Consider the following 17,917-nt stretch of genomic DNA (forward strand, 5'->3'; position numbering starts at 1 on the left):
TCAACAGGCAGGTACTGAGTACTCATTATGGGTCAGACATGGTGCTAGGCCCTTGGGATACAATGGTCAGTGATACGGAAGAGTGGATCTATGAGAGAGAGACTAGTCTATATCACCAGCATTTGACAAGAAGCTTGAGCCTAGGTCTGTTTTTTCCCTTTCTCTCACATACCATCCAACACTGATTCCAGACCCATGAGTGCTTGCCTAGGGCTGAGGCTGGCCTTGGGGACTGCTTTGCATAAACACTGCCACTTGGCACTTGCTCTATTCCTCAGTGTTTGACATCAGCTCTCCTTATCCATAAATGACTAAACACCAAAAATCATTTATTTACCCAGAATGATTGAGGCCCAAGCCTTCGTCCCCTTCCTTTCTATAGACATCTTGGTTCTGGTTCCATGAGGTAATTATGTAGTTTCAGGATCTTTGGCATGTCTGCACAAAGGACATCAATTAATCCATCCCTTCCCCCATTTAAGACTCTTTCTAAACCCACAGCCATGAGCCAGTGACCTTGTCCATCGTGCTGGTTCTGTTGCCAGCACTAATGAAGATCCCTCCTAACATAGGATGCTCCCCAAATATCTGAGTGTGTGTGAAAATATCTTTCCAAATGGGGCCAAAAAAATATGTTTGATATGAAATATGATACCTATTCCTAGGAAAATGGCTGCCCAGGAAGGAATGACTCAGCAATTGATATTAGTACATCCATGATTTAATAATTTTAAGTTCTAATTTTTAGTTTTTACTTTTAAGTTTTCCAACCAAAGTGTATAATTATATGGACAAATGCAAAACCCTCTATGCAGAGTCAGGTTCAAGCTAAGTTGAATGCGAAGGTTCAAGGTCCTTAGAGGCAGCTTGTCCCAGGGAATGAGAGCAGGGACTCCGATGGGGGGAATCAGGACTAGGGGGGAGTCAAGTCCTCATTCCTCTGGAGATTGATTAGATACAAACCAAAAAAAAAAAAAAAAAGTCAGGGAAATATTGATCTACAGAGATTTTTCAACATGAGAAATATGAACTGAGCAGGAGATCTCAGAGACATGCAGAAATAAGGGCATAAAGAAATATATCAAAAAGAGATATGAGCAAGAGATATGGGTGGCTCAGTCAGTTAAACGTCTGTCTTCAGCTCGGGTTATGATCCCAGGGTGCTGGGATGGAGCCCTGTGTTGGGCTCCCTGCTCAATGGGGAGCCTGCTTCTCCCTCTGCCCCTACCCCTGCTCATGCATGGGCTCTCGCTCTCTCTCTCTCTCTCAAATAAAATCTATAAAAAAGAGAGAGAGAGAGAGAGAGAGAGATGAGCCACACATATCAAATTCTGAGATTGGGCAGGGAGGGAAAGTGACATGGAAGATCAGTTTCTGTTGTGTAGTCCCAGCTCCTGGATGCATTGGTCTGTCATACTGGGAGTGAATTATTTTTTGTAATACCTGCCTTCAACTTGAGTTTGGCACAGGATAGGTTGATATAATGAAGTGAGTGTCGCCAGCAGGATTTGGAACAGTAAAATGAAGACAGGTTCTGCCACCAGGCTGAGCAGAAGTCAAAGCCTGCTTCTACTATTTCTGACTATGTATGACCTTGGCCCAATTAATGAACAACTCTGGACCTCAGTCCATTTATCTGTCATTTGGGGCTAACCAGGCTCACCTCACAGGATTTTGTGAGGACTAAACAAGGTAACAAAAGTGTTTGGTAAAGATTACCTTCCTTTCCTCTTCTTAAAATATTTTTGGAATAGGGGCGCCTGGGTGGCTCAGATGGTTAAGCGTCTGCCTCCTGCTCGGGTCATGATCCCGGGGTCCTGGGATCGAGCCCCACGTCTGGCTCCTGGCTCAGCAGGGAGCCTGCTTCTTCCTCTGCCTCTCCCCCTACTCATGCTCTCTCTCTCTGTATCTCTGTGTCTCGAATGAATAAATAAAATCTTAAAAATATATATATATTTTGGGAATAACTGTCGGAAAAAGAGCAACATATTTGACCAGAAGGATGAGCGTGTGAGCTAAGAACACCTAACACATTTAAAGAACTTGGAAATTTTACCTTCTGCACTTCAAGTCTTTGGGGTTTAAAAAAGACATGCTTTAGATCAGCCCTGACAAGCAGAACTTTCTGCAATGATCGAAATGTTCCAGACCTACACTGCCCGGCACCACAGCCTCTGCCCACATGTGGCTATTGGCCCCTCGAGATGCAGCCCGTGCACCTGCGGGACCAACTTCTTAGTTTTGTTTACTTCGAATTGTTACAAATTTAAACAGCCGTATGTGCCTAGCTGCTTACGGAGAATCGGACAGCGCTCCTTTGCATCTTTCTGGATCTTTGACTATAAGGTTCTCCCGCGCTAGTCTGGACTTGGGGAGGCAGAAGAGTGAGTTTAAGCACGTAGGCTCCGGAATCGGTCTGCCTGGAATCAAATCCCAGCTCGCCGCCGGCTAATCTCGCGTAAGCACGTTATGCCTCGGTTTCCTGATGCTTTACTGCGACTGTGCATTTACTCCCCTGGCCTACCCACTAGGCTATAAACATTGCCATAACACCAATGCCAAGCACCATACCCGGTACACTTAGACTCTCAATAAATAAGTGTTTAAAAAAGTATTGAAGGGACAGAGGGAGGGAGGGAAGTAGAGAAGGAAGTGGAGAAGGAGGAGGAAGAAAGGATTGAAGACACAGGCAGTAATGTTTTCCACGAAGAGTGAGGAAAGCTTCTAAAATAAAATAAATGACAGAATATGGAAGCTTGCAATAAAAATTTCAGGGGACATGGCCATTGAAGATGAAGACAGAGAAGGTACTCTGGGGGAAGACGTACTCCCAGGTGACAGTGAAGGGATCTGACAGCTCGGAGAACCATGGAGAGAGAAAGGTGGACCGAGGGGTCTGGGTAAACCTGCGTCTACAAAAATAAAAGCTTCCATCCTTTGAAAAGTGTGTTCAACCAAGCTTCTTCAAGAGAACACGACTGTGGGGTGTCTGACCCTATCTGTGGAGGTTACAGGCTAATCCAAAAGGCCCCATTGGCAGCCAAGCATGTGTTTGTTGGTTTTCCATACGCAAGTGCTTATTAATCGTACGTTCACCGGTGCCCCAAAAAAGCAGTGTTGGGCAAGTTTTCACAACTGTTTATTCATTATAAATAGTAAATATTTACTGCACTTTTTACATGAAAGACGTTTTTACAACACACTGTTGTCGGCTGAGGCTGCAACGCGGAGACAGCACTGCTCTTGACCCACCAGCCTCTACGACCAACACGTGAACTAAACTGGAACCACGTCTAGTCTCACTACCCCACCACGACATCGTTCTTAACCCTAAAGGGAATGTATCTGTGCCTACCTCGTTCACGGTCCCAAGAAGAGAAAGAAATAAATAACACTGCCCTCCACCTTCTCGTTCCTCTTGACAGCTCGAAAAAACGACCTTATTGACATTCTAAAATGTCACCACACAAACGTGTGTAAACCTCGGTTCCTGCAATCTTTCCCTACTGGAGACCCTTGTATAATTTAAAAGCACACGAGAGCCACGCGGACATTTCTGCTCTTGCCCTGCCTTCCATAGAAAAGAGAAGAATGTAAACGTCGTCCCTGCAAAAGCGTGCTTCTCGAACGCCGTCCCCAGTCGACAGGAGCAAGCTGGCCGTCGGCGGTCCGTTAAATGGCGGACGTCACGCATTCTGCCGCAATGAATCATGGGCTGCGAGAATAAAGCGCCCGCCAAGATACGGTTGCGGTTCCGTTCCTACGGCCCTGGCCGTCGCCAAAGCCTCCGTGAGGTACAGTATTGCACACCGATAAGCAGCTGGGGGAACGCCCGTCACTTCCTCTCCGCCACGCCGCCCCCTCCCCCCACCCCCCCGGCCAGGCGGGCTCCCGGATGAAAATGAACCGCGCAGATGTCGCTCGCCGCTCCCCACACCGAGGAAGAAAGCAAGCTTTTTCTTCCCAGTATCCCACGTCCTGTTGGCAAGGCCGTCCGCCCCGCGACATTTATTGACAACCGGGTTACGAAGGAGGATGAGATCACAAATAATTTATTGGGGAGGTCCTTTACAGCTAGTCTAGCTTCCTAAAACATGGTGCCGTTTCTTTTCGTATCAATTTCCAGTGTGTAAAAGAGCCAAGGATTCCTCCGCTCCCGCTTCATCACGTGAGCGGTTTTGAAATGGTGTGTGAGCATTGAACGTCAAACGTGTTACACTTGAGAGTCCGCTCCGACTATAGTCTGGAACATTCTGCTCGCTGAACCAGTCCAGATACATCTCGCACGCGCGCACGCGCACGCGCACACAAACGGAATGTTCTCGCGCCTCGATCATCAGCACCAAAGAGTTGGGGTATTTGACGTGTAGCCATGTTAAATCATCGCCTTAAAATGTTGCATTTGTCTTTTCACTGTTCCAGGCCTTCCTTTCCTCCGCTGCTTCTGTCCAATATGCTCAAAAGAACTTGAAACCAACTACTGGAGGAAAAAAAACCAATCACTCTTCTCCGCCTTCCGGTGAGACTGCCCCCCAAAAAGATGATTTTTTTTTTTTTTTTTTTTTTTCCCCGAGAAGATTCTTCACGTGTAGGCTGTGGAGACCGGAAACAGGGCCAGTTTTAGCTCCAGGTGGACAGTTCACTTATGCGATATCGGGCTTGAGATAATGAAAGGCACCTGAAAGGAAACACACGGAGCTTTTTAGGTCATGCTAGGACAATTCACAGCAAGGGGCAAAATCAGCTACAGGCTGACGATGTCATATTTAATACCGTGGTATCAAAGGATCCAGACTAATATTTTTATTCCTGAGACAAGTTTGACACAAGTCTGTGTCTTTGGGATTATGCCCCATATGATCCTTGAGCTGACCTCATTAAGAACATGTGTTTCTAATGCCAGGGGTTATTTCATTTTGGCCAACCCTCGTGTTTCACCTCGTGGCACTCGGGCTTCACATCGCGGCAATTAATAACCGCAAGATGTTGTTGACATCAGCTAAGAAAATAACGATACAAGGGAGCCCTTGCTGGGACAGAAGGCGGGCTCTGTCACAACACTGGGACTGACACCGGGACGTCAGGCCTAGTCATGCCGCCGCCGCCGCCCCTTTCTTGAGGAAGGGCTCAGATTTTTCATCCTGTCAGGAGTCATTAGCCCCAGAGAGACCAAGGCTTACTTTGTCCGTACTGCCCATATTGGTAGCCTGTGACAGGGTCCATACTGTAGCCCGTGGTGGTATAGGTGGGTGGACAGTAGGACTGAGATGTTGGCAGACTGTCCAAGCTCTTCATATGGTCTAGTCTCTGACTGCAGCTGGCCGACACCGTGGTGGTAGGTTCCAGGCCCCCGGTGAGAGGGGAGAGAGCATAGTCGGTCTGGGGCTGATGGGGCACGCCACCGTGGTTGGTCAGGAGTCCCATTACCTAAAATAAACAGGCAGATTGGGAAGAAGTAAGAATGCAGAGAGGCCCGGATCATAGCTGAGAGCTGAAAGGATAACTGGAGAAGTCCCATCTTCATTTCTTTGGAAATCTGCTCGCACAGGGCTGTCCAGAAGACACTGACCACAACGCAAAGGGGCTCGGACACTGCATCGTGCCCAGTGATAGCCATCGGACTTCGGTTTCAGAAAAAGGAAAGGTGGGGCGTGGAGGGAGCAGGGGGGAGGGAGGGAAAAGGAAAAGAGGTGGAATGAGCGCCTCACCATGCCTCTAGCGATAAAATCGGTCTAGAATTTCAAAGAAGGGACAGAAGGACGGAGGGAGAAATTCTATCTGTTGATACAGAACACTGGCTAATCATATATTACATCTGGAAGTTTCACATGTGATTTTAAACAGACATTAGCTTATATATTTCTTTTTTAATTCAACAGATTCAGGGGTGCCCGGGTGGCTCAGTGGTTAAGCATCTGCCTTCGGCTCAGGTCATGATCCCAGGGTCCTGGGATCGAGCCCCACGTCCGGTTCCCTGCTCCACGGGGAGCCTGCTTCTCCGTCTCCCTTTGCCTCTCCCCCTGCTTGTGCTCTTTCTTGCTCTCTCTGTCACTATCTGTCTCTATCAAATAAATAAATAAATAAAATCTTTTAAAAAATTAAAAATAAATAAATAAAAATCAACGGATTCAAATGAAATTCTTTTCATGTATTTTAAGATGCCAGTGTCTATTCTCGTAGCGTTCCCTCTCAAGAAAGTTCCTCTCCCTATCTTGGCCATCCCTAAGTAATCAGAGATAATTACTCGTCCTCTGATGCTCCTGGGTGCTTTACTCATCCCTCCCACTGTGCAATCATGACTTTGGTCACCTACTTTGAATTATGAGAGTTTTGAGGGCAATAACCGACTCACCTTTATATTCCTAGCACCCAACGTGGTACTTGACACATATTAGGTACTGAGGGAGGGAGAGAGGGAGGGATGGAAGGGAGGGAGGAAGGGAAGGAAGGAAAGGAGGGAAGGAGGGAGGGAGGGAAGGAGGAAAGGAGGGAGGGAGGGAGGGAGGAAGGAAGGAAGGAAGGAAGGAAGGAAGGAAGGAAGGAAGGAAGGAAGGAAGGAAGGAAGAAAGGAAGGGAGTGCTAAAGAACTCTCCAAGTAACTGCCTCCATTCCCTGCCTTTTCATTTCTTATCTAAACATTTCACATATAAGAAGGTGTTAAAAGGAAAGAAAAGCCCGAAATACAAGCATGTTCTAAAAACTCTGTTCAGTTTTGTAAATAACCCTAGAAAGCAAGAAAACTTTAAAAGACAAAAACAAGGGGCGCCTGGGTGGCTCAGTCGTTAAGCATCTGCCTTCGGCTCAGGTCATGATCCCAGGGTCCTGGGATCGAGTCCCACATCGGGCTCCCTGCTCGGCGGGAAGCCTGCTTCTCCCTCTCCCATTCCCCCTGCTTGTGTTCCTGCTCTCGCTATCTCTCTCTCTGTCAAATAAATAAATAAAATCTCTTAAAAAAAAAAAAAAAAGACAAAAACAAAACAAAACAACCACCACCTTGCGATTAACAGGCCAACTTTCAGATCACACGGGGAAGTGTTCTGCAAACCCAAGCTCGCTGACCCTTACAGCTCCTGGGGATGGAAGTTAAGTGGCTAACTAATTTGGCAGCTGGAAAACCGCCCCGGGAGAGTGGGAGTGATTCTTCTCAACTTCGTACCATCCAGCGGCAGGGGTCAAGAAACAATTGCAAGAAGAGATGGGGACAGCGTGAAGAGCCTGTTTACCGAGCATTTCAGGCGGGAGCCATAACCACACACAGGGCCACCATCTCCCTGCTGGGCTTGAGGGAGTTTGAAGCATAGAGGGGCGAAGTTACAAATACGAGCGAGAGGAGAGGGTAGCGGTGAGCCCCAAGCCAGGACTCTGGCCTCGCGCTGTCCGCCCAGGTAATTCAGGCCACAGACTCCTGGGTGGAGGGGGTCCAGCAAGGCGGGAGAGAGGGCCTAGCCTTGCATCCCAGAAAAGACATCTTAGATTCCAAAACCAATGACACCACCATCCCCTTTGGGAAGGGTCTGCATCCGCCTCCTATCTAACCAAAATCTTCTTGAAATGCAGCTTTAAACTGATCTACATGTTCAGTTAGCCCCAAGAGACAAAAGTGGGGGGCAGGTCTGCTTAACCACCTTCCATGGATGACCCTTTCTTGCTCTACTTTAACAAGCCACCAATTTCCCCCACCTTTCCCCCCGAAGAGCTAGTCTCTGTTTCCTCGTCTGCCTTTTCGTTTGAGTTGTGTGTGCAAGCATGTGGGAAGCGGGGGGCCAGTGTGTGGAAAGCAACACAGCAATACCCAGATTTTTAAAGATGTTCCAGGGGATCTAAATTTTCTCGAGTTACGTGGTGAAATAGCTTTTTAAAAAGCCTTAAAAACTACTTATATTCTAAAAAAATAATCATACGTGACAGAGCGTCATTTTATTTTACTGGGGATTTGGGGAAAGTGAGAGTCACAAAATAAAGAGCCAGTAGATTCTTGGAGCTCCGGGAGGGAGAACTTTGAAAGCAGTAATGAACCAGAACGTGGGGCTCTTCATGGGCCCTCCCCGACGCTGTTTATAGTAAATTAATTACTTCATTTTCTCATTTAAAAAACTTGAACATAACTCAGAATGCATTTAAGTTATTTCCTGAATGTTCTTCCACCTACATGTTCTGTTTTTTCTTTTTTTCTTTTTTTTCTTTTTTTGCCTTTCAGTTTGTATAGATGATTTCACATACATATATCTGGAAAATTCAAAAAAATGCTATTGATGTACTAATTTATTATTTTATTTCAGCTCAAATTATTCAGGCATGTTCTACTAGAAGAAAAGGATCTAAAACAGAGGTTGTTCAATGCCTAGCCTACCCCTTTCAAATCAGGGGTATCTCTTTGTGTACTGGCCTGATGAGCAAGAATGGATGGGAAAAATAAAAATATGACAAATGTGATCGTGTCAACGAAAGGGAGTTAATGACATAGGGCACAAATATTTTATTGCAAATAAACTGTGCTAAATAAAAACAAACACTTAGCAAAAGCAATTTTGTAATTATATTAATCCCAAGAAGAAAAAATGGCCAAAGGAACTGGATAAAATGGAATTACATTTAAATTAATACTACCCTTCATGAAAATACTTACTTGAAACTTAGTTATCATTGTATCACTTTAAGGGAGAAATGGAATTCTCCATACACAATTATAGTTGAAGAACAAGAGCAAACTGTTATTCAAAACATGCACACTCTCTCATGAACTACATGTACATTTTTGTGATAAACTTATTTTTTTAATCCTCTGCCATATATTTCTTGTTTGCATTAACTTTGAAAGCAGTAATGATTTTTGTCCATGGGAGAAAACCATGAAGATCCTAAAAGAGAAGAAATGAGTCCTTCCTGCAAGCCAAATTCAGTTTCTGGTTCTGCAACTTGGTGCAGCTGCTGAATTAGAAAATACTTGAGGACAAGATTGAAATCTAGGGCCTGGAAATATATCTCCTGGAGGATGGAGAAGACATAGTAGGATCTGCCAGAGTCCTACTCCTGGGCAACAGAAAGTTGCTGGGTGAATGGAACAGGAGGGACCCATTTGGGGTCTTCCTTTCAGTATTGCCTGTGTCCTACACAAAAAGCCAGTGACAGTTTCCGCATGATCGAGAGCCCTTAGCTCGGCAGCGTGGTACCCACAGTGGCTAATGTGAAAACTGAAAAGGATCAGAGACCAGTCATCTTTGCTCCCTTTGACTTCCCCCACAGAGCCCAAGAGACAGACATTCTTCCCACAAGTTCTTATTTCCACTGTGATGGTCACATATTGTCCTCATGATTTCTTTCTCGAGAATTGTATAAGGATCAGCGAGAGGCACTAGTATTTTCCTACAGGTGGCCCGAAATGGAAATTAACAAATGATTAGAAACTAACAATGATTTATTCCAGTATTTCACATGGAGAAAACTTGAGAAATATACATCTTTTTAATAACTTCTAATTTAAAAAATGAAAAGGAAATCTGTTTTGGAAAATAAAATAGTGAATATATCAATACAAAATGCATTACTTTCCCCTAACATAATTTAAAACCTCAAGTCTCTATGGAAGGGTCCCATTACACTTTTATGTACATTTCTTTAAAAGCTATTTTGTATTTCATGTGGCTCAAGGGAAGCTATGGAAATTTCTTTTTGCTGCACAAAGAATTTGGTAAACGAACTTCTTAGAACTCCCCCCATAATATGGTTATGGAATGACTTCCAGTCATATTTTCTTTCTCAGAATATTGTCGCAGTTTCTTTTATACATGCATTTTCCGACAGCAATTTGTCATTCAAAGCTTAAAATAAAATCTTCATTTGTTGTAGAATGGGTGTTTTCTCCCCCCTCATAAACCATTAGTAAGCTGTTTCTACGACAGGACTGGCACTTCTGCCTGATTTTTTTTTTTTTTTTTAATTTGGGGTTGAGGGAAGCATAGCCACAGGTTCTCACAAAAAATTTCAAAGAAAAATAAATAAACTGAGGGCTCTGTCTACAGGACATTTCTGTCTACGGGACACGGACCACACACTTCCTAAATGCCAGATAAGTCCAGGAGATGCAATGACCAAGAAGAATTTTCCTGTAATAAAGATCTCTGCTCTGTCCCACTGGGAAGGGGTATAGGAGGAAGATTTCACACGGAGTACAACTCCTAGGTGAGGCGTCTGAAAAAACAACTATTAAGTATATTTCTAAATTGTTACCTCCAAAAACACTTCCCGGACACTGTTTCTAAATTGTTTTATGGATAACCTTTTTAAAAAATCCAAAGCCTTGGAATCGTGTGCCAACACTTGTGTTAATCCTTCCATTGTTCGAATTATTAGAGACATTTTCGAAAGATCTCTTTAAGGTCATTCTCAAGTTTCAGAATTCCAAATAGGTTGTTTATATCTTGATTGGAAGATTATATGGTTCAGGGAAAAAACTAACTCTTTACAATTGCTTCATGCCATATTTCTCTTGAATTAATTTTCCTAATGGAAGAGTAAATATAAAAGATAAAAACTACGGGCCAAATGAAGATTTACGTTCAAAACAATGAGTCTGGAAAATATTTGTCTTAGCCTAAGTGTTATGGTTTTGCCGTCAGTTGAAAGGGCTCAGAGCTAATCAGAAATCTCAAATATTTAGCAAATTATGGTGTACATCTTGGCGCGTCTTTTTTCCTCAGTAGGAATCCTGGTTCGTGTCTTTACTTTCTTTTTTGTTCTTAAGTAATCAGATGTTCTTGTGATTTAACATGCAATGATATACATTTCTGTATGTTTTAGAAAACATAGCTGTGAAATATAGCTACGTATGATATGCAGGGTTGTGTTTTGTTGTTTTTTTTTTAGCTTCTAGCTTCCCTTCCAAAACTGTATATATTGACTACATATATTCTTAATTTGGATATAAGGTATTTTCAAAACCAAACAAAAATACTCAAATGTCTAAATGTTTTTTGTTTTTTGTTTTGTTTTTGTTTTTTTTGCTAACACAGATGCTGCAGGAGTAGTCTATCTGATGGTTAAATTTCAGTGACTGTATCTTGGAGCCTGGAAAAGCCTAAATTTGAACAACTGAGAACCAGAATGTTGCCTTCAGATTCAAATGCCTTAGGAATGACCCTGCAGTTGATTAGAATCTGAATAATTAGATTTTTTGGCCCTGTCTGTTCAAAAGCCATAAGAGGGAAGTTGCCTGAGGGCAGAAGTTTCTTTAAGGTAAGTAGGGTGACCTTCTCACCCACACCCACAGTTATGGGAAGGGCATGCCTGACCTTTCTTTACCTAACCAGATAGAAAGCCAGTGTTTGTAAAATGTCCCGCTAAACACATCCTTATTTTTTTTTATTTTACTCCTTAGCTTACATTTTGCAAGTAGCTATGTTTAATGCATGATTCAAGAGTATGAGTGCCAGACAAGTGTGGTTCATATGCTACAGGGACTTCTAAGTTTTATTTGTAAAGAGCACAGTAAGTACTATCTCAGATAAACTCTGAGTGATAGATGTGATTTAATCTCCAGCCCTGTGACCAATCACAGAATAACTTCTATTTCCTCAATTCTTTAGAGTACCTATTTCTCAGTAGAGTTAAGCTGTTAAATTGAAAGCAATACTCTTTAGGCACTGCTGACTAAAACATAAATCCAGGCAAAGACTCAGCATAGAAATGGCATGCAATGATGACATGTATACGCACACACACACACACACAAGACGCACATACATACACACACGCACATACATATTGTTTACTTCTAGCCAGTGATGATCATATCCATCTATTATCAATAAAATAAAGCCCATTAAGAAAAAGCGTATTGCACCCAAATGAAAAAGGATGCCAGTTAATACAGTTGGTATTTGACTATGTTACACCCACCATGGGTCATAATAAAATTCTCATATGTTTTAATTCATTTACGCATGCCTGCATTTAATATGCTTTGTGACCATGTCTACAATTAATATGATTTATGAGAAAAGAACATGTGCAATATTGCGGGTAGGGGGTAGAGCATCGACTTTTCTTCTTCTTTGAATGAAAAATATAACAAAACAGCTCAAGGAAAATTGTTGGCTGTTAGCATATTAAGATGGACTGACAGAGCCCTAAGTAAACTTGAGGGAGTTAATGATATCCTCTTATCTGACCCTGACACATTTGCAGCATGTAATTTACAGAAGCTCTGTCCAGGGAATCTTGACAAATGCTCCTAACGATGTCAGGGCAATGTTCCATTCTAATGTAAAACAGATGTGGGTCAGATACCCTCATTCATCACTTAACGCAGAGAGTCTCAAACTCTCTCTGGAAGGAATGGCATTACCTGCTGTTAACTCTTCCCACCACCGCAGCAGTCCTCCGAAAGGTAAGCACTCAAACCCATCACCACTTCAAAAACCTGCCTGAACACGTGACTGTGGAAAATCAAACCTATATCTTGCTTTAATTTCATGACGACTTCAGGACATGTTTGCTAAATATTAATCGACCCTCTGGGACCTGGGATCCCAAATCTAGAAAGGGAAAAGCTCTACAATTGGCCATCCCACAGTACTTCGGGGAGATGGATTAAAACTTCATCTCTAATTGCCCATAAAGTAAACCTGCATTCAAGGAACTGCGGGGCTGATTCACCATCGTGACCACTCATAAATGCACATCTTGCTGCACCTTAGCTGCCCAGCTCTGTCTAAGATTCACGCACACACACATACACACACACAAAAACTTACAATAAACTAGAAGTCCACGCTGGCTTTTAGAAAGAAGGACCTAAACTCTGCCCCTCTGAAACAAAAGATGTTGGGCTACACTGTATTCTCTTTCCCCTGAGATTTTCCCTTCCACCAACACTCTAACAACACGGAGGACAGACACGCCAGCCTATTAAGGGAGGACAACAGTGGCCCATCTCAACAAGGAAATCCTTTCTTTCTTCCAGACCAGGTGTGATGTAGGCAAATATTTCTATGGCTGCCCAGAGTCAAGGTCCTAAGACTCCATCAACTAAATGCCTAAGATCACAGAAAAGAAGCTTCCCTATCCTTCTTTTCATGGGAAAGAAGGTATGTTTCTCAGAGTAAAGAGTCAACTGATAAGACAACTGATACTAATTTAATGAGTAGATGTCAAGAAGTCTATTTCTATTAACCATGGGAAAGCAGAGGACAGCCTAGCAAAAGTCTAAGAATGAATATATCCTTTAGGAAATGTGTGCTGGCCTGTTTCACAGGTTTTGTGGTAAAGCAGAATAAGCATCCATCCAAGATGCATGGAAATTTGCAGTAACTCTTACAGATATGCGACGTCTGAAATTACAGTCTTCCAAAAACCAGAAGCTACTACCCCACTAAGCTAAAATCCTATGTACCTCGATTCCCTCCCTGACCCAATTCCAGGGATACTGAGCCAATAAAGATGTTGTGTTGCTTTCCTACCTGAAAATTTACTTATGTCCTTGATCATAAATTGGACAGTGGTTATGTCTCCTATTGCACAGGAAACTGATGTTTATGCTGGAAACATCTAGAGCCCACGGTGAAACCACTTACACAGTTCTTTGAGCTACAGAAACTAATCTGCTCCTACAGGTCTTGACAAAGTAGCATCTTTGTAATTTAGTGATTAAAAGAATATTCCCCAATTGGTAACTCAAAATTAGTTGGTTAGATTGTCCCTTACTTTCTAAGACCTCTCTATTGTACCTGCTGTCTTAGCTACCTCTATTCTTTACTGAAGAGAGAAGCATAGTTGTTTATCAGATTTGCTTACCTTTGAGGTATCCAGTACCATAGAAGCTGGCTGTAGATTTTTTAAAAATGTGTCCATGTCAATATTGGATTTCAGTAAATCAAAATAAGAATAAGAAAAGGAAACCATCAGGATGACCCTATCCTTTCCCCACTCCTAGCCCCATGGAATAAAGGACCGTTGGCTCTTATTCTTGCTGCAGTGAGTTCTTATGTTATTGTATCCTGAATTTCTCAAACAAAACCAAGTTGTGTATATCATATTTCTGGGGACTATTGTATCTCAGGCACATTACAATTCCTGCATTCTGAGTGGATACCAATATTCTTTAAAATGTCTGAGTAGAACAGCTGAAAACACTCCACTCCATGAAGAAACTTGCCTTTCTATTGATACTACTCAGTTTCCACATTTGCCTTCTTTGGCAGGGACAAACACACTGTTTTTGGTTTTTGTCAGAGATTCATGGGCTGTTCTGTTGTAAACAGTAGTGAAAGCCCCATTGCATTCGTATTATTAACTCATCAAAAAGCATTTCCAAATTTCCAAAGTACTGTCTTTCTCAGCCCAGCTCTGTTGGACAATTCTTTTTTATCTTCCCCATTTAACAAGAAGATGAAACAGAAGCGAAGATAGTTTAAGCAACTTGCCCAAAAATAATACAGCTAGCAAATGGCTGATAAGTTTTGGAAATCTGGTGCTTTTGACCTTGAGGCTCCTTCTTTAGATCAATGAGTTGCATCCACATTGCAATCAAGTCACTAAACAGGAACTCTTTCCTTTCTTTGCGCCCTTCTCCGCCTATCTAAACATTATTAAGCAGTTCACAGCTTCTTCTTTAAAATGACTCTTTTGGGGCGCCTGGGTGGCTCAGTCGTTAAGCGTCTGCCTTCGGCTCAGGTCATGATCCCAGAGTCCTGGGATTGAGCCCCACATCGGGCTCCCTGCTCAGCAGGAAGCCTGCTTCTCCCTCCCCCACTCCCCCTGCTTGTGTTCCCTCTCTCGCTGTCTCTCTCTCTGTGTCAAATAAGTAAAATCTTTAAAAAATAAATAAATAAAATAAAATAAAATCACTCTTTTGCCTGCTAAGTTTTTATAAAGAGCAGGGGTACAATGTGTGGAAGGAAAAGATAACATCAGACATTACATAGAAAGAAGATTCACTGGAACACTACATCAAAAACTAATGATGTAATGTATGTTGATTAACATAACATAGTAAAATCAGATTAAAAAAAGAAAGAAGATTCACTCGTGAAGAAAAAAAAAACAAGGGAAGCATTTTAGACATGGACAAATCGTGAGTGGGTCTCCATCCGTGTTTTCTCTCATTCAGCACTTCCTAGGGAATGTTCCAAAAAACTTGGTAGTTTAATACTCAGCAAAAGGGCTTCATAGTTAAATCAGAAAACACGGAGCGAGACAAACATGTTTCTACACTGCAAGACTTGTCAGAGCCTTTAGTAGGCTAATGTGCCCTGGGACTTTGAAAGATAAATGGATATAATTTGTAACATTTATCAAATTGTTGGTTCAGAATCCATTTTCCCCAAACCACCTTTCAAGGAGCCCACTATGGGGAACAAGCCTTTATGATGAGGCACTGCTTGGTTCCTGGGTGTTCCAAGATGATTAGGACCTAGGACCACTCCTCCAGAAGCTCATAGGAAAGAGGGGAATGGGTACTTTATCATATAACACAGGGTGGTATGGCGTACGTGTTTTCACAAGGTACAAACACACCAACGGACCTCAACAGAGGCTAAAAGAAGAAATTCTGCCTGCAAGAGTCACAGCAGAATTGCCACTGAACTAGAAATTTTCCTGTGGAGTCCCATATGTAGAGGCTCAGAGCTGCAGGCGATTTTGAAATCCAAAGTTTAATTCGATTTTTTTTTTTTAATGCAAGCTGCCCAAAATGAGACCTCAGGTTTTTTGTGAGATAAGAAGATAAGTTCTTTCTTTAAATAATGCCTGCCTCCTTCATTAGTTCGGCGCCAAGAACGGGCTGCCATCCTGTCACAGGGAGGAAATATTCCCTTCCAGGGGGAGCTCCTACCCTGTGAGTCTGCAGAATGCACTGTCTCACCACTGCCCATCTTTCTCGTTCGTTGATCAACGGGAACAATGCAATCACTAACCTCTGAAACTCTAGTTCGCTGAACTCTAGCTAGTAATTTTTTAATTTTAAATAGTATACTGTACATTGAAAAATACACACCTCTACAGAAAAAAAAAAAAAAATACACACCTCTGATGAGACCCAGACTGTTTCACAGAAACAGATTTCTTTAGAAAAAAGAAAACAAAAAAATAGTACACAACTAATGAGTAAATCCAGTCTTCTGTGTCTGCAGTACAAAGCACACATTCAGCCCCTAATTGAATAAATATGCAAGTATTCAGATTTCTGTAGATATTGCCATTTTGCAAATGCAGTAATAAATTAAAAGCTTTACATTGCATTCCAACCACATATAAAGGGTTGATTCAGACCATTGGCCTCACACTAGAACCCAGCACTGCTTTCCTGGGCTTTTACTGACTACAAAGAAAAACTTTTTATTCTAGTAGCTTCGTTATAGACCTAGCTATCACAGTCAATTTTTTCTCCCCCGATAGCTAAAGGAATTCAAATGGGTCCCCAAAACCATGGGGTTGTTGCATTTGATTTGTCCAACGTGCAAGGGAAAGTAGCTGATGGAGTTTCTCTTTAAATCAATTCAGCAGACACACAAAAAAACATAATTCAGCAAGAAAGGTTCGCTTGTGGCTCATTTCAGTGAGATGATGTAAGAGTCAGTCATTGATGCTGCTCCCCCCCTTCTTTAAAAAAAAAAAAAAAAAGGAGATTTGGGCCAAATAGTTGTTTCTTTCAAAATTCTCCCCATCTGTAACTAAACTCAAGAGGCTGCGGCCAGAGCTGACATAAACCAGGGCTCGCCTCCCCTTCTTTAAGGGGAGCAACCACAGCCTTCGGAGAAAAACCAAAGGCAGTGGGTCAATTACAGCCTGCACTGATTCAACAAATGGATTAGCAGCAATGTTTCCACCGCCGAGCAGAACATCTCGAAAACTTAGCATGGCAGAATGGAAACATACGAATGGTCCACAGTTATTCTGCTGTAGCTGAAATGGGCTCATTTATGATCATAAACATCCTGGAGCCTTCATAAACATGTGAGGCTGTGGCCTTGGCTTTGAGCTCACGGGCTGCTTCAGAAATGAAACAGAAGGAAGCTCAAGCTTTGGAGGGGCTGCCCCTTTGGCATGGCACGTCTCCCCATCCGAGCTCTGTTTGACACCCAACCAATCTCTTTAATCAAAATCACTCCTCTTTCCCCCACAGGTGAATTTCTGGAAAGTGTCAAGGGAAGGAAGTGCCTCTGTTGGGAAACGGGCTGCTGGTGGCAGGCCCGATTGTCTGGTTCTTCGTAATGATAAAGGAGGGCTGAGGGCGCCAAGTCTGTACCGTGGGTGTGAAACAGACAAAACAAATGGCCTGGCATCGAGCAGCTTCTCCATGTGGGCCCGAAAACGGCCAGAAAAATAGCTCTCCTGAAACAGGAGCCGGCCCCCCGACCAGGGTAAACCTTACCACTTTTCCATGGATCGACAGTACGAGAAAAGGTCAAGGAATTACCATGCCACAGTGAAAAAGACTTCTTCTATGAGACAGAGAAGTACCCATCACAACCATTCTTAATGATGATACCGCCTCCACGTAACAAGCTGATCCGTAAGCCCTTATTCCTTCGCTGGACAAAGACCCATCATCTTGCCTGGCAGCTAAGGAATCTGAGATCATTGTGAACACTGTGGTGCAAAAAATGACAAGCAAAATCAAAAGCCGTCTTGAGTTTTGTGTACACATATTAACACTTAAATGCTCCTCCCTAATAAGTGTCGGGATTAACAAATGTTTGTGAAAAGAAGCTGTGCTGAGCAATTGAAATCTGATTTGAAATGGAACCACGACGGACTAATACATATATGCATGAAATGAAGAAGTACCCTAATAAGCATGGCTGCCACCAAATATGCAATTTACATACATTACACACTAATAATCTCAAGTTTAATATTATTCTTTAAAAGCAACTGGATGAGTAGGTTGAGTTCAAGGCTGTCTTTTGTAAAATATGGA

At 42.7% G+C, this 17,917-nt stretch overlaps 1 protein-coding gene across 2 annotated transcripts in view; it reads right to left on the reverse strand.

The window, feature by feature from the left end:
* Window positions 1–3,896: 3,896 nt before the first annotated feature.
* PAX3 (paired box 3) overlaps window positions 3,897–17,917 on the reverse strand; it is a 97,769-nt gene continuing 83,748 nt past the window's right edge. The window contains exons 8-10 of one of the 2 annotated variants that reach the window (XM_054505997.2): window positions 5,181–5,427; window positions 4,648–4,678; window positions 3,897–4,477 (exon numbers count right to left, since the gene is read on the reverse strand). In XM_054505997.2, the coding sequence (XP_054361972.1) occupies window positions 4,411–4,477; window positions 4,648–4,678; window positions 5,181–5,427 (345 nt within the window). In that variant the 3' untranslated portion in view covers window positions 3,897–4,410. Of the gene's footprint in view, window positions 4,679–5,180; window positions 5,428–17,917 lie in introns of both variants that reach the window. The other variant, XM_054505995.2, reaches the window with a different exon arrangement.

Source organism: Mirounga angustirostris, unplaced genomic scaffold, assembly GCF_029215605.1.
Source record: "Mirounga angustirostris isolate CCGP_5_RB_7025 unplaced genomic scaffold, mMirAng1.0.hap1 SCAF_3, whole genome shotgun sequence".
In the NCBI taxonomy this organism is placed as follows: domain Eukaryota; kingdom Metazoa; phylum Chordata; class Mammalia; order Carnivora; family Phocidae; genus Mirounga; species Mirounga angustirostris.